At 37.9% G+C, this 12,493-nt stretch overlaps 1 protein-coding gene across 1 annotated transcript in view; it reads right to left on the bottom strand.

The window, feature by feature from the left end:
• Nucleotides 1-12,493, bottom strand: part of ATR (ATR serine/threonine kinase) — a 135,630-nt gene that overhangs the window by 111,841 nt on the left and 11,296 nt on the right. The window contains exons 4-8 of the mRNA XM_004712069.3: nt 9,335-10,212; nt 8,375-8,553; nt 7,685-7,876; nt 4,650-4,840; nt 4,137-4,289 (exon numbers count right to left, since the gene is read on the bottom strand). Coding sequence (XP_004712126.1) covers nt 4,137-4,289; nt 4,650-4,840; nt 7,685-7,876; nt 8,375-8,553; nt 9,335-10,212 — 1,593 coding nt within the window. The remainder of the gene's footprint in view (nt 1-4,136; nt 4,290-4,649; nt 4,841-7,684; nt 7,877-8,374; nt 8,554-9,334; nt 10,213-12,493) is intronic.

The following is a 12,493-nucleotide window of genomic DNA, read 5'->3' as shown; positions in this document are numbered from 1 at the left end:
GAAGGATTTCTCTTCAAGTGTAAAAGGAGTGACTTTTTGTTCAAACAGAAGCAGCATCTAGGAATTAATTCTGGCACTTGAGTTCTAGGGGTTACACGTATGCATTGTGAAGTTTTCTTCCTCTCATATTAAAGGCCTCATGCTTTCTATTCCTGAGTTCATACACCTGCTGGCCCTCCCCGCTCTAGGGGACAGAAGGTGGCCAGCGGAGCCTCCCTGGTTAAATCGGGCAATGCCAAAGCAGAAATCCCTCCTCCACCTGCCTGGGCTTGCTTTCTGATTCAGAGATAAGTCAAGATGCAGAGAGAGAAAATGGCAAAAAACCACAGCCACCAAAGGCAGCCTGAAAGGCTGAGTTACTTTTCCGAGGAAAGGCAAGTCACACTCCTGGGATTTGACTCCAACAAGGGGGAGGACACTTCCAAGTAATGGCATGATGGATTTACACCATCCCAGGCCATCTAACGACTTACCTGCTCTAACCTTTCCTTTGCTCTTCTCACATGTAAGCAGTACAGTTAAAAAAGAAAACAATGTACCCTACCATTGAAAGATAACTTTCCAATACATCTTTGCATACAGAATTCACTGAGGCTAAGGTAGAGCCAGGAATGTCTCTAATTCCTTTACCCCATCCCTGAACCGGACTGAAGGGTCACTTTCCCTCGTGCGGCTGTCAGGCTAATCTGAGCCATAGTCTACACAGACAGGCTGCTTCTTCCTTTCCTTTGCCTCTAGCCCAGGCCTCTTTTGTTTCATGTGGGATCAGTACTTTCCTGTCCCTTTGAAGTTGTGGGAAGGAAATTCCCCATGAAGAAACAAGTCCTCAATGTGTACTCTGGACTCTCATGTAGAACAGTCAACTGATCATGAGAATACGAACCACCTAGAGTAATGGGTATGCCAAGAACAGCAACACAACACAGAGACCCACTCTTCCAGTCCACATCAGGCCTGTCTCCCATGGTTTCTATCCATCTCTTCCTTCAGATCCAAGAACTCTCTTTGCACCCAACACCTGTGTATTGTTATCAATCACCTGCCCAGCAAACCCTATAATCCAGCCTGCTACCCAGCCCAGTAACATCAAGAGGGAACGACTATCTACGAGCTAGACAGTTAACTATGCCTTGACATTCCTGTTATCTGAAAAGTTGCCTGTGCCCTTCTTACAGGTTGATGCCGACAGACCCATATCACTTAAAGAATGTTCATAGTTAAGGCTCGACTTAAGAAAATGACGAGAAGCAACATAAAGGAAAGGTATTTCCAACAACACTGCCGTGCCTCTCAATGAGCTTGCTCACACTGGGACTTTGGTTTGGCTTCCCAAACCCACAATGGAAAAGGAAAAGTTGCAGGTCTTTTGTTTTGTTTTTAAAGGCATTGGGCTACTTTCCTCCTGCCCTCTTCTTTCTTCCCTGAACAAGAGTTTACAACTCCTCATGGCTTCTGTGATAGGTGACAGTCCATGAAACACAGCGGCTCAGAGACAAACAGCTCCTGTGCCTTCTCAGTCCCACTCTAATTGGCATTAAGTTTCATGTTTCCTGAAAAGTTTTTGTTGTTGTTTAAAAAAGGAAAAGGAAAAAATGCCAATCAATGACAACAAAGGAGAGGGAAAAAGCATCTGAACCACTTCTCCCTCCCTCCAAGTTAAGACTGAGATGCTCTTATTCCTCCTCTGAAAAAAATTATGAAGAAACAATCCAGGCAAAATACTTATTAATGGTCGTTCGTTGCTCAACCTCCAACCATGCCCCTTCCCTCTGACGTATATCTCTCAGAGCAAAAAGAGAAATAGAAATTCATCAATGGCTTCCCGTATACAAATATTATAGAAAAAACCCAACGGCTGGAACCTGAACTACCACAGGACCAGAAAGTATCTTGGCCCGTTGAGTTTCCTTGTCAGAAAGGGTAGGTCTCAACCGGAAATGGAGGCTCCTCCTCCTTTCAGTCAAATACCCTCCCATGTCGTACTCACCAGGAAAAAAGTGTGTTCATATCCCACCTAATTTACAACAGAAGAAATCCCCATCCCATCCCCCAAACATAAAAATACAAGTCTATGCCCCGAGAATGATCAAACCAGTGAGGTGAGCAATGCTACCATGTAATATGTCTGACTGTATTAGTGTATTATCTCTCATGCTCTTGATGACTTTAATATAATGCTTATATACCTCAACTGTACAATTGTGCTTACTGAACCCGTGGGTAGTATTAGTAGTAGCGGTGGGGGCTGGCCCCTCACCCCCCCATCGCCATTTTAACTTAATACTACAAAATACCTTCAAATAGTGTTTCTCAAACTTCAATATGCAAAGGAATCATCTAGGGAATCTTTTAAAAATGAAGATTCTGATTTCGAATTCCTGAGTGATGCTCAATATTTTACGCTTCTAACAAGTTGGCCTATAGACCATAACTTTAAAACAACCAGGCAATCATATCATTGTGTGCACACCTCAGCGATAAGAACAATGTAGACAAACGGATGCATGAGCAAATGTGGTGAAGAAATCTGAGGATGCCCGGCTATCAAAAGATATAGCGTCTGGGGTCTAAAAGACTTGAAGGTAAACAAGCGGCCATCTAGCTCAGAAGCAACAAAGCCCACATGGAAGAAGCACACCAACCTGTGTGATCATGAGGTGTCGAAGGGATCAGGTATCAGGCATCATCAGAACAAAAAATCATATCATTGTGAATGAGGGGGAGTGCAGAGTGGGGACCCAAGACACATCTGTGGGTAACTGGACATCCCCTTACAGAAGGGTCGCGGGGAGAAGAGCCAGTCAGGGTACATACAGTGTAGCAACGATGAAACTAACAACTTGCCTCTAGTTCCTAAATGCTCCCCCCCCTCTGCCCCCCACTATCATGATCCCAATTCTACGTTACAAAACTGGTACAGATAGGAACTGGAAACACAGGGAATCCAGGGTGGATGATCCCTTCAGGACCAGTGGTGTGAGTGGCGATACTGGGAGGGTAGAAGGAGGGTGGGTTGGAAAGGGGGAACCGATTACAAGGATCTACATGTGACCTCCTCCCTGGGGGACTGACAACAGAAAAGTGGGTGAAGGGAGATGTCAGACAGTGTAAGATATGACAAAATAAAACTATAAATTATCACGGGTTCATGAGGGAGGGGGGAATGGGGAGGGAGGGGTAAAAAATGGGGGGCTGATGCCACAGGCTTAAGTGGAGAGAAACTGTTTTGAGAATGATGAGGGCAATGAATGCACAAATGTGCTTTACACAATTGATGTATAGATTGTGATAAGAGTTGTATGAGCCCCTAATAAAATCATTTAAAAAAAAGAGCTGTAAGAGCCCCCAATAAAATAATTTTTAATAAAATAAAAATAAAACAACCAGGCTTTAGAAGTGCCCTAAGAGCCATTTATGAAGATAGTAATTGAAATTTTATTTGTAAATGGGAAACTAGATTGTCCATCAGGTAATAGCTATTCAGTAAATTGGCTACTATTTGAAAATTTAAATAAAAAACTAGAATTGCATGAATGGCCATTACTATCTCAAAAATATGATTTGGACCAAAAACCATGTGCTGCAAAATGGAAAACAATTCTATAACCTACTTGGGGATATAGCCCTATCTGAGAGGGCTTGAAAAAGTTCACTGAAAAATTTCATGATCTTTTCCATTTTTCCAAGAACTTTTAAAAATCAGCTCATATAGTATACAACACTCCTCCAAATAATAAGCACCCAATTCCGACAACTGCTTATTTCTGGATGAAACTAAAGGGAATGCCACTAAGGAGAGACAATCAAAGGGTTTCCATTATATCCGTAATGGTTTCATTTAAATGGGACAGCCAGGTCATAGTCTCTCGTCTTATTCTGCACTCTTTCTCTGTGTCTCAAATACTTAAAATGTTAAGTTAGGATAAAGATACATAAATATACATATCAAAATTTTTATAGAAAGAAAGGGAATAGGATATGGGGGAAGATTTTCATGTTACTCTTTACACGTCTAATGCCTTTTTGAATTATTTAAAATACACCTCTTTTCCAATGAAGTGTTAAAAACTTCATACACACAGATGAGTTAAAGCAAAATAAAATGCACGAATGAACATAATTTTGTGATCACTTACAGTAGCTATCTGAAATCCTCTGGCTTAATGTAAGAAGGCTAGTGGCAAATGATGTCAACTTTAAAGAGCCATCATCAGAATGGGAATAAATCCATGGCAGTGAGAGCATTCCACAAATATCTTGCAGAATTTCATCTTCAAATGAACTTTTTACTAGAGAAACACACAACATTCAATAAACTGAAGTACTTTACACAGAGGCCCATAACTGTGAACCCAAGTTATATGAGATCCTCTAAGAATATGCATATATGCATTTTAGAGGAAAACCACAGATTTTCAAGTAAGTAAATTTAGAAGTTATAAATTATTTGCATTTACTAAGTAATACCAAATCAAAATACCACACAAACAAATCTGAAACCAAGAAATTATTCACAAGCTTAATAAAGCTGAAGTCAAGAAAAATCTTTTGCGTATCCCCAAGTATTTGTGTATTTAGAGTCAGGTTAAAAAGAAAGCCTATTACTATGATGATTGCCTTTAAAGGTTATTCAGATTTATTTAACTCACCTTGTATATAAATCAAAGCATCATATATTTTCACTATTTTATCAATGATTGTGGCCAAGTCAGGTTTTTGAACAGATTCTAACAAATTCATACAACTCTTTAGCACTTTTGTACAAAAATCCAAAGACATCCAAGTTATCACTACAGAAGGTTTCTTCTTACATTTGTATTGGGACTCCTTGAAAGTATGGCTGCAATTAAATTTTTTTTAAATAGTTACTATAATTAAAATGAACTTTATAATAGTCAAACCTAATATTGTAATAAAGTCTAAACAAATTGAGTACAAAACTAATTACAAACTGAACCCACTTCAAAGTAAATATGCAAGTTAATCAAGATGCTATTATTAAATTCAATCTCTGTATCAGCTTAAATCGTTCTTTTTTCCCCCAACAGTTTTATTGGCATATAATTCACATATCATACAATTCAATAGTTCAATCACATCAAGATGAGTTGTACAATCATCACCAAAATCAATTTTAAATCACTCTTACAATTTGGAAACTAATCTAAAATGAAGGTGACATCTTTCACTTAAAAGTGTCAAGTATGTTTCATATAGTTAGATAGGTGGCAAAGGTCTAGAAAAAGTTTAAAATCTATTAAACTAGAGCTAAGAGGGGAGTAAAGAGATTTTTTTATTCATTTCTAAAATCTCTAGTGATTTAAAAACTGAGAAATCTTAAAGCCTTGTAAGTAGGCAGGCCCAGTCTTGAAAATAACAAAGTCCTACACTCAGTAATATTTCACAATTGACACTTAGTCTTTGTATTTTATGCTCTGTATTTTTAAGCATGAACTATATGAAGAAATTATAATTAAAAATTTAATACGTCGGGGTCTTAAAGGCTTGAAGGTAAACAAGCGGCTATCTAGCTCAGAAGCAACAAAGCCCATATGGAAAAGCACACCAGCCTGTGTAATCACAAGGTGCCAAAGGGATCAGTTATCAGGCAACAAAGAACAAAAAATCATATCATTGTGTGCTCACCTCCCCGATATGATCATTGAAGACAAATGGGTGCATAAACAAACGTGGTGAAGAAAGTTGATGGTGTCCGGCTATCAAAAGATACAGCATCTGGGGTCTTAAACATTGGGTCATCAGAACAAAAAAATCCTATCATTGTGAATGAGGGGGAGTGCAGAGTGGAAACCCAAGACACATCTGTGGGCAACTGGACATCCCCTTACAGAAGGGTTGTGGGGAGGAGACGAGCCAGTCAAGGTGCAATGTAGCAAAGATGAAACATACAACTTTCCTCTAATTCCTAAATGCTCCCTCCCACCCCCCACTATCATGATCCCAATTCTACCTTACAAATCTGGCTAGAATAGAGGATGTACATTGGTACAGATAGGAACTGGAAACAGGGAATCCAGGGCAAATGATCACTTCAGGACCAGTGGTGAGAGTGGCAATACTGGGAGGGTGAAGGGAGGGTGGGGTGGAAAGGGGGAACCAATTACAAGGATCCACGTATAACCTCCTCCCTGGGGGATGGACAACAGAAAAGTAGGTGAAGGGAAACGTCAGATCGTGTAATATATGACAAAGTAATAATTTATAAATTATCAAGGTTTCATGACAGAGGGGGTAGCGGGGCGGGAGGGGGTAAAATGAGAAGCTGATGCCCGGGGCTTAAGTGGAGAGCAACTGTTTTGAGAATGATGAGGGCAATGAATGTACAAATGTGCTTTACACAATTGCTGTATGTATGGATTGTGGTAAGAGTTGTATGAGCCGCTAATAAACCGATCAAAAAAAATTTAATACATCAAAATGATACTAATTTGGACCAGGAGGAGAAATGCTATCTTGTATCAGTAAAAATAATGGGTAATACTAAGAATATTTTAAGGGTGGGGGGTGGAAGATCGGGAGGGTAAGGGGGCAAGGGGAGCAAACAATTTATCTGTGACGGGGGAGGAAGTACTAGAACCGATGGTGATTACTCAATTTATTTTAAGTGATTTAAAAGTGGGGAAAAAAGAGAAAGTGTTCTAAAATTGATTGTGGTAATGATTGTACAACTCTTCTTGATACGACTGAACAATTGAGTTGTGAGATATACAGATTAAGTGCCAATAAAATTATTTTTAAAATTTTAATACATCATTAAAATGTTATCAGTTTGATTCAGCTAAGTACCAGCTAGCAAGTTCTTATAACAAACTGAAGTGAGTTGTTTTAAATTAACATATTAACTATCCATAAAGATGGGCACTTTCCAACCACATTAAACATTTTATTCAAATGGCACCGCGCAGACACACACAAACACACACACAATGTTAATAATTGGACTTGTCAATCCTTTCTTCATGATAGGCCAAGGGTAGACTTCAGCATAATTAGCTATCCATCTAAATTTTCTTAAATTCTAAAATAACTGGAATCTGAATTAATAGTTTCTCTAAAATCTTTTTCACAACTACTGAGCAGTGGAAAGTGTGAGTCAGGAAATACAGAATAAATGGTCATGTAAAAAGCTAACAGAGTACTGGTCTATACTAGGGCAGTAAAAAATAACACTAAAACAACTTCCTGGTCTCTTCTAATAAAAGAAACATATACTAAGAATACTCTGCCACCACCGAGGTCTAAATCCCTACTCTAATTACCAAAGGGAGAAATCGAGTTGCGTGGTGAGAACTGGCTGTGGAGTGGACTAGAAATGTACCCTGCTACTTGATGTCATACTAGACGAGGTGTCCTCAGGAAAGTCACTTCAAGGCTTCAGATTAAGAGCCTCAATTTCTCTAAGCTTCAATGTTTAATTTGTAAAGTGAACATCACAACATTTACCCCACAGGTTTGTTGTAAAAAGTAAAAAAAAAAAATCTGTATATTGTTTTGCAGTGCCTACCGTTTAGTGCATTCAATAAAAATTAAGTTTCTTGTCCACTTCGTTGAAAAGTTTGTGCTCCAAGTTCACTCAAATGAAGTGAAAAAGTAGGTCTTGTAAATCAGTAAATTCAGGTTCACTATAGGAAGTCCACTCAGAAAACGCAAGAGGTTGTCTTACCTGTCCATAGTTTGGTGAGAACAGTGAACAGTACACAGAGAGGTGAGTTGCAGGACAACAGCGATTCCTTCTAAAGTCTCAATAACAGAATTATTCAGACTGCTGGGTTCAAGAAGAACCTGAAGGGATTCGGCTTTCTGTTCCAGTGCACTCCATAACATGCTCTTTTTGCTCATATTCACATGTTTAATTCTATAATGAATTATAACCACAGTAGGAAAATATTAATATTCAACATAAATTTGGTTCAAATGTGAAAAATATTTTATTTAGTTGACACTAAATAAAAATATTTATTGTCAACTACTAAAATGCATACTAAGTTTAAAACAATGATTTCAGGGCTGGGTGAAATATGGCAATTCTGTGACTATAGTAAAAAAACAGTATATTTGCTAACATTTTGAAAATTGCAGATTATTTAATTAGTTGTAGAGATCTTTCATATATGAAAAAGTTAAGTTAGAATGGCCTGTAAAGACATTCAAAGAGAACATAGTTAACTATGAGTGTTTCATACTAGAAATAGACTAGAGAAACTATTAAAATATTTGAAGCATTCCTTTGACCCAGTGTAGGAAGAACAGAGGTTCTTTGAATGTCTAAGTCAAAGCACTTCACAAACGGTAATTTTAAAAAGTGACTAAAACTTTCCAAAGCAACGGACAACAAAGAGAATGATGGTCATACTCTTCAGTCTGTGTTTGTGCTCTTTTGGAAGAAATCAAGGACAAGCTGAGTTGGTGTCTTTTGGGTGAGATTCCATCACTATTACTGCTGAGTCTTTCCTGTTGAGTTTGGCACTGAATCTCCTCAAGGATTTCCATACTTTCCATTTTTAAGGCTTCATAAAGTGGTCCCAATAAGTACTGAAAAAACAAAATTCCAAAACTATCTCCCAGAAGTATGATTCCATTATATATCCACAGCAAGAATGCACTAAACATTAGTTATATGTTTATCTGGTAACATGAACAATTTTTCAGTCTCATAAGGCAAAACAAAGACCCAAGTAAATCTATAGTAACTTTACTCCATATCACCTGTGGCTCTGTAGTCGTAAAAGGCTTAAGACAAATTCCTTGCTCCTGTTTTTTCCCAATACCACAAAGAAAAATTCTGTAAATACTGACTTCCTTCATAATAGAAATCTGGCAAACTTTATAGATTAAAAAATTAATCAAATTACTGCATATATACTTTATTGTAATGCTTGTACTGCCTCCCATAATACAAATAGGAAAAAGGGCATACTTTTGCATGGTTATACAATTTTGGATTTTCTAAAAGTGATTCATTATGAGTCAAGGATAAGATCTTTGTGGGTATTCAGCAATAAAAAGCTTCTGCAGTAAGCTAATCACCGGTCCCCTTTAAAATAACAATTAATACTGTAACAAACATACTTCCCACATCCTACTTTAAAGCGTTTTATTCCATTGGCACTTCACTTCAAATCCTTCTTTAAAAAGCCCATACTAAGGAATCAGAAAAACACTCTGTTCTGGACACACATTATTATTAATTATTATTAAAGAGTCTATTTTCTCCTGGTCACATCTTGCACTTAGGCATACATTCACATACATATCATTTAAATATATATCATTTTGTTTAAATACTTAGTAAGTAACTGGCATCATGACTCACCTCTGCATTTTCCTGAACTCCAAGCACATCCACAAGAGCTCTACAAATATTTCTTACATAGACCTTCCTAACTTGTAAAGCAGATTCATATCCAGCTGGCACATATTTAAGAAAGTACTGCAGTAAATGGCACAGAGCTGCTTTTAGTAAATCAGACTTAAGCTGCATAAGCACGCCAGCTTCAAACATGACACAGAGTTTTTCCAGCAGCATATTTAAATAGACAGGTTCAATATTTCTATAAGCTTCTGCTTCAAAGGGGAATACAGTCTTCACCAACTTTGATAATGGCTCTTCATAAAGTTTCAGTTGGTTGGCATCCATTTCTACAAGGTGCTTTAATAATTCTAAAAATGAGCTGAAAAAAGTGCTGGCTGGTTGTTGTGGTAGTCCCCCAAGTTCAAAGAGTTCGGTTATAAGACTAATTGCTAAGGATTTAATCTTTGGGCTACCATACTCTAGCAGAGCACAACCTATGTGCCAAAGTAAGAGTTCTTGCCTTCTGAAAAACACAACTGCAATGATACGAATAAGAACCGTTAATAAAGTGTCTTCAATAAATTCTAGATTTTGCCAACTCCAAACCTGCAAAGGAGCTGGTTGTAAATGTCCCATGTGTTCGTCTATGTGACTTACAAATCGGCTCACTACCACTGGCCATTCCACAAAGTATCCCATTGTATTTCTTCTGTGGAGGCAAATCAAGTCTTCAAAAAGATTCAATAATTCCTGTGTCAGTACCCCCAAAATGGCAGGACTCTTGCTTTTGAAAAGAAATAATAATGAACAGATGACTTCACAGATTTTCTTGTGTAACAGTTGACATGTTGGAGTTGCTGCAATCCTCAGAAGTCTTGTTATAATCCAATTACTGAATTCTTGGAAATAAACAAAAGTATGTTAAATAAACAAGTATTTCAGAAAACCCAAAATCAAACTCATTGCTGATTCCAACTCATAGACACTACAGGACAAAGTAGAACTACCCCCAGTTTTTTAAGTTGTAATACGGGAGAAGTAGAAAGTCTCATCTTTCCCCTGTGAAGGAGCCATGTTAAGGAGGGCCGTGTCTTATGTCATGTATCTGTCTAGGACAGTGTGCAAACGTCTGTCCTAGCTGGTTCTCATAAACTGCTTCTTTACTGCAAACAATAAGGAATTTGGGGAACAGCTGCATACAGTGTTCCAGGGGAGCAGTAAACAAGTGCAGTATGGGCTTAGATGTGGAACTCTGTCAAGACTATGAGAAATTCAAGCGTGGGAATAGTGAACTTATCTGGGAACACTGCCAGTATTTAGTAGATAAGAATAAAGCGCTGTGCTCCGTCAGGGCTGCAGTTTTGTACCGTCTCTGTCTGTGTTTATTTTGTGCTGCGGTCCTGTATTGTCTCTGTGTGTGTTTGGTTCTTTGTTCATTTTCCCTACTGGGAAACCACAGCACCCTGCAGGGTGGCTGGTGGATTTGAACTGCATGCTGACTTTGTGATTAGCAGCCTCTCTCATAACCCAGTTTACCTCCAGGGCTCCTTAAATGTATCAGAAGTGCTAATTAACTTGCCAGATTCTTGAATATGGATTTTTCAAGTGTTATTGGCAGGTGCTATAGAGTCGGTTTCAACTCATTAACAAACTCTAAAGGACAAAGCAGAACTGTCCCATATGGTTCCTTGACCGCACATCACCAGTTCTTTTTCCATGAGAGCCCTTGGAGAGATTCAAACTGATAGCCATTTGTGCTGTCAGGGATCCTTTTAAAGTATTAAAGTATATACTTTCCTAACAAAATAGTTTAAAACAGCCACTGCACAAATGAAATGTATGGTACCAGTGAAGAATATCATGTTTGGATTCAGACAGAAAAAGTCCTAACTTTCCACTTACCACCTGTGTGAACTTGAACAGGTCACTGCATAACAAACTTCTGTAACCTCAGTTGTAAAAAGGGAATCATAATACCTACACCATGGGTGATTTAGGGTTTTAGCTGGCTGCATACTGGTTACACATTTAGTTTGCAATCTGCAAGGTCAGCAGTTCGAAACCACCTGCCAGCTCCAGGAGAAAGGTTTCTACTCTTTCAGAGTTACAGTCTGGTAAAGTCACAGGAGCAGTTCTACTCTATCCTACAGGGTCGCTATGAGCCGGCACTGACTTATGATCAAATAAGATATATATGTAAAATACCCAGCACAGAGACTGAGTAGAAAATTGCTCAATAAATAACAACATTTATCATTCCAACAAATGTTAATGGTGAGTATGTCCAGGAGGACAAGAGTAAATCTGTCATAGCAGTCCTATCCTTATGAATCTCACACACGTTTCTCCCCTGGAGGATTATAATGAAGCAATGAATTTCACATCATGATAAAGAACTGCTGTTGTTAGCTTTACTATCACTGAGATTATTGTAAACTTGATTATGTGGATGGAATCACAGTATGATACTTGGTCAGTTGACCTCCCTCTTGACCCAACCTGAATGGGTTCTAGGCTTAAGTATTTCTCGCTTGTTCTACAACAGAAATTTCTTCTTTGACTTTTTAAATATTGTTGGTGGTCTTTTCTTTCTCATTGTTTATTTTTATCTTTACATTTTTATTTTCTTCTTTCTGTTCAGTTTTGTTTTTGTTTAATATGCTAGGTTTCTCAATTTATGAAGCACAAAAGGAGCAGATGCGTAAAGACAATAACTAGATGGAATGGTTTATAAAGGACAAGGGCTGGGGAAAGTGAGGGGAAGTGAGGAGCAAACAACTAGAAGTGATTGTAAGGATGTATATACAAGCTCTGTAAAAGTGACTTAACCATGGAACTATATATGAATTTTATATCAAGAAAACTACAAAAAACAAAACAAACCAAAGTTGATCAATGGTTACCATGGGTGAAAGTAGAATTTTTGCTTGGGGGGCACTGAGTTTATGTTAATAGCGATGGAATAATTTGGAAAAAGATATCAATAATGGTTGCACAACAGAGTATAAGCAATGGCACAAATTATATGGGTAGAAGGTATTGAATTGGAGAATGTTTTGTTATGTATATTTTTGCCAATATTAAAAAAAATTACACTAATAACAGTAAGTACAAGGAAGAAGAAAATGTTCTAAATTTGATTTTGGTAATAATTGTACAACTCTTAATATGACTAAACTA

Source organism: Echinops telfairi, unplaced genomic scaffold (assembly GCF_000313985.2).
Source record: "Echinops telfairi isolate 266 unplaced genomic scaffold, ASM31398v2 ScPeMD7_16;HRSCAF=60, whole genome shotgun sequence".
Classification (NCBI taxonomy): Eukaryota; Metazoa; Chordata; class Mammalia; order Afrosoricida; family Tenrecidae; genus Echinops; species Echinops telfairi.
This window is presented reverse-complemented; position numbering and strand designations above follow the sequence as displayed.